We start from the raw sequence: 4,580 nt of genomic DNA, 5'->3' as shown, positions 1-4,580 counted from the left end.
TTGCAAACATTTGTCACTGGCTTGTGAGGCATGGTTCTTGATAGCATGGGAAATACTTTTTACGATTGTTAATGAAGACACTCAAACTCAGGACGCAAGGGAGAAACGTGCTAAGAGGAAGCCATGCTTGGCAAATCCACACCGTGATCAACTCCCGCCCGGAAACCAATGTCCCCACTGTGGAAGGACGTGTGGATCCAGAATTGGCCTCCACGGTCACTTACAGACTCATTGTTAAAACCATGTTTATGGAAGACAATCTTACTCGGCTATGAGTGATCGCCAAAGAAGAAAAGACAGACTCTCTTTAACGTGTGACGTAAAAGTAGGACTGTTTCAATGTTGTTTTCTTGGCTGGAGATGAAGCAGCAGGTTTTTCAGTTCCAAATACATGTAGCATTTCTAGAGATGGTTTTCTAATCAGTTTGCAACATCAAACACCTGCAACAAATACCCAAAGCTGATCATTTCTCTCCAACATTGCCCAATCCTAAAGTTTGCAGAAAGCTGCTTCATACCATCTAGCTCAATATTGACTACACTGACTGGAAGCAGCTTTGTAGGATTTCAGGCAGGGAGTCTCTCCCAGTCCTGCCTGAAGATGCAGTGGATTGAACATAGAACATAAGAATATAAGGGGTGTGTGTGTGTCCGTGTCCGTGTCCCCAGCAAAAATGCCCTCGGTTTACATTGTAAACTTTACACCATACGAAACAAGGAGGAAACTAAAGCTATTTTGCATGGAAATTTACCCTAGGACATAGAATAGTGACAGAAATTCTAATTTAGGGAAACTTTCTTCAGTTAGCCACCTTTTTGCTCACTAATATATTAACTGAAAACTCAAAACTTGTGAGCATTCTTGAATTCCATCTTGCCCACTTCCTTTAATCTGAAAGGCCAAGGATGCCGTCCAAAACAATATTGTGTAATATATGGGGATGGAACATCCATGAATTAATCATTCAAGGGTATTAGATATGGCCAGTATCCTTGGTTTTTTATCTTCAGTATGGCTCTGTGCCGCTGCTTCTCACATCAAATGCAACTTTCTGTATCCTGTTGACACTGTAAAACTGATGCAGCAGTGCTAAGCAGATACAAGAAGAAACTTAATCCACTGGTGCTTGGCGAAGTGTTGGCATCAACTTTTCTTCTTGAAACCACATCTGAGAATGTGAACATGCTTCATTTATTACTTCCAATCCCTATTTAAACCTGCACTGCCACCTCTTGAATAATCCAGTGAAAGTATGGCACTATTTATTTGGATAATTGATTGAGAAGTAATGGTGAAAGTGGGAGAGAAGCAACAGATGCAGGACCACAGAATAAGATTTTGTGCATTGTAGGACTTAACACTTGTCTTTGAGTTCTAGAAAAAAACAGGCAATCCCTTCCTATCACTGCTGACAGGAAAGGTCAGGAGCTGTTTTCACAGTGACACTCCTCAGCTGCTTCCTGTAACCTTGGAGAAACATGCAGTCATGGATCATTTCTGGATAATGCATATGTTTTGTGATGTTTGTTTTAAAAGTGCGCATAGGAAGAACACTGTATTCCTGGCCTTGGCACAGAACGTTATAACACTGATATGCATATATAAACAACTGAAAGAGACCATACCATTGAAAAATATAACATGTGAAGTGTCTTTGAATGGATGCTTAAATAAGATTTAAATCCTTAGAATACTGAGGAAAATATGAGATGGAAATATTAGGTGCCATACAAAATACCTTGCTCAATATGCTTTTTTTAACGGGCTGGGAAAGTGCACATGTAAAGATTTGGCGATCACTCATAGCCAAGTAAGATTGCCTTCCATGAACACAGTCTTAACAGTAAGTCTGTAAGTGACTGTGGAGGCCAATTCTGGATCCACACGTCCTTCCACAGTGGAGACATGGGTTTCTGGGCAGGAGTTGATCACGGTGAGGGTTTGCCAAATGTGCCTTCCTCTTAGCTCATTTCTCCCTTGCGTCCTGAGTTTGTGCTTCTTCAAAGTCCATGACATCTTTGGTAAAGGCTATTCTCCAGTTGGAGCGCAGTGTCTAATAGCATCAGCTATAGTAGCGAGCAATTTGTCATATCTAACAAATAGAGCACCCAGTATGGAATTGCATCCCCATAAAGACCCATCATGGTCTAGAAAGACTTGACTTCTCTTCTCAAGCTGAAACCTGTAGTGAAGTTGATTTTATTACTTATGCATAATTCTATTTGGAAAAGTAAGCCTAGAGCCACTTGACCGAACCCGTCAATGCTCAATCCTGAGGGTTGAGTTTTGACTGCCACGATTTGTTCAAAAAGTTTGTGCAAAGGAGGTAAGTAAATCATCCATTTCGAACTGCAATGATCAAATGCAGACTTCCCGCCCCACTCCCCTTTGCTTAACACCCAGACTGACGAAGAGACCTGGATAACTCGAAAACTTGCTCCTTATTTTGGCATTTTGACCGTTCCTTATAAAGGTATTGCCTGACTGTGGATGTTAGGACTTCCCTCTACTACGGGACCGACACACTTCGTTTTTGGTTTGCTCGTGCGGCGCACGGTGTCACAGTCTAGCACGGCGGCGATCCCGTTCCTCTGCTGGAGGGACGGAGGGGCGCCCTGTCACTTTTAAGTTCAAACCCGAACACGGGTTAGATCTCCGCCTCCTTATGCATATTCAAATCCAGCGAGGCGGGCCGCCCGGGAGGGGATTGCCCGGCCGCACGCTAACGAAAGCTGCTGATCGCTGACGCGCCATCACACCACGAGCCGCTCTGCCCGCTGATTGGCCGGCGGGGACCTGGTCTCATTGACAACAAGCCCAGGCCGTAGCGGTGGCTCCTCGCAGGTGGATGGGCGGAGTAGGCGGAGGCTGGGCCAAGATGGCGCCGCCGCGCGGGGCCGGGAGCTCCAGGAGCCTGAGCTGAGGCAGCGCCGCCCGGCCGGGAAGGGGTTAACGCGCTGGGTGTCACCCCGGCCGCTCCCTGGGACGGGCTGCTGACTCGCGGGCGGCGGCGGTGGAGGAGCCGGTTGCGCCTCGCCGGCGATGGAGAGCGGCGAGCTGAGCAGCATGGAGACCATGGAGACCCTGACGGAGCTCGGCGACGAGCTCACGCTGGGCGACATCGACGGTGAGTGCGCGCGGGGAGGGGAAGGAAGGCGCGCCCGGCCTGCGCTGGGGCCGAGGCGCCGCCGCCCGTGGATGCCCCCTCGCCGCGGGGAAAGAGGGCTGTCGCCACCCCTTCACCGCGAAGTGCCTGGAGGACGGGATAAGCCTGGCTGGATGGGCTGGCAGGTGTCGCACAAGATGCGTGGCGACAGCCATGGTTGTTTTCACGCTCCTCACCCCCCTATGGCTCTCCTCCCCCCTCCCCAAATTCACTGTTCAAGAGAGGGCGAAAGGTTCCTCAGAGGGATGCGCGCGCTGTGGACTTTTGACAGGATTCCCGTGGGATACCCTCCCCCCCCCCCCCGTGCGGTGCTTCCTCGCGAGCAAGGCCCGCTATGCAAGCGCTGCTAAGTTCGGGATTGCAGCCCAGTGTGCACAGCTACCTGGGATCCTAAGCATCCTTGAGTTTAGGGGTGGGTGGGGAGGGGGGCTTATTTCTGAGTACAGTTACCCAGCCTGTGCCAGCAGAGTGAATTTAGTGAGTGTTACCTGCATATCGGAATTCATTACTTAAGGTGTGGTCCGGGTCAGGGCTGGGCAGAAGATAGATATGGGTCTAACTGGTAGGTTCTCTCAGCGATTGGAACAAATCCCTTGTCTCAGAATTCTTTTGTATCTGGCTCTAGTTGGTTGGGACTTGGGGCTGTAGTAAAAACAACAACAACAAAGTGGACCCAGCAAGTCTGAAGGCTGCCTGTCCTGCATCGCAGTGTCTGGATGCCCCAGATCTGAGTACAGTACATATCACTGAAATCTGGAAGGTGCTGATTTAAGTTCACTCATGTGCCTTACTTGGCAGGTGGTTTTCACATCTATGTAAATTATCAGTGTAGCCAGTGGATATGTGGCAAAAGAATGTGTGTAGGTGCCTGGGGCTGGAGAGTGTTAAGGAAAAGGAAGTTATACAGAGGCATCATTTTTCCTCCTGTAGGTTTGTCATTTTGGAGACAAACACTTTGCAGTGTGAGCTGGATTATGGTGAAGCTTGCCTTAATTTGGTATAGGAGGTGTGTGACAAATAGAAAGCAGTTTCTGTCTCTTGGTTTCACTTGGTAGTTGCTATCTGTAATGTTTTGAGTTTATAGCTCAGTGTATGATGATGACATTTGCCATTCTGATCCGAAACATTTACTTACCTCACCCATGAGGCAAGATGAGGTGACTGCTTTAGGCAGCAGGAGCCACATGGTCAGCAGATCCCGATGCCAGTCTTCTCCCCATGTTCCTGATGTCCCCCTTCCTGTCAGGGAAAATCTACATCATTTAGGGGTGCTGCTCAGGTGCCAAAATATAGTGGGGCTGGTCCTGACAAAAACCCATTAAAACTTAATTATCCAACTCATGGAAGAGGAAGGAACTTAAAAATATTGTGTAGCCAGATTCACAGGAATTTACTGTATGTTCAGCAACTATG

The 4,580-nt window shown here is 48.0% G+C and overlaps 1 protein-coding gene across 1 annotated transcript in view; it reads left to right on the top strand.

The window, feature by feature from the left end:
• Positions 1–2,700: 2,700 nt before the first annotated feature.
• SREBF2 (sterol regulatory element binding transcription factor 2) overlaps positions 2,701–4,580 on the top strand; it is a 35,951-nt gene continuing 34,071 nt past the window's right edge. The window contains exon 1 of the mRNA XM_083573762.1: positions 2,701–3,128. Coding sequence (XP_083429888.1) covers positions 3,044–3,128 — 85 coding nt within the window. The 5' untranslated portion in view covers positions 2,701–3,043. The remainder of the gene's footprint in view (positions 3,129–4,580) is intronic.

The sequence above is a fragment of the Podarcis filfolensis genome (assembly GCF_964270895.1).
Source record: "Podarcis filfolensis genome assembly, chromosome: 10".
NCBI lineage: Eukaryota > Metazoa > Chordata > Lepidosauria > Squamata > Lacertidae > Podarcis > Podarcis filfolensis.
The sequence above is the reverse complement of the archived record's forward strand: the minus strand, read 5'-3'. Positions and strand labels throughout refer to the sequence as shown.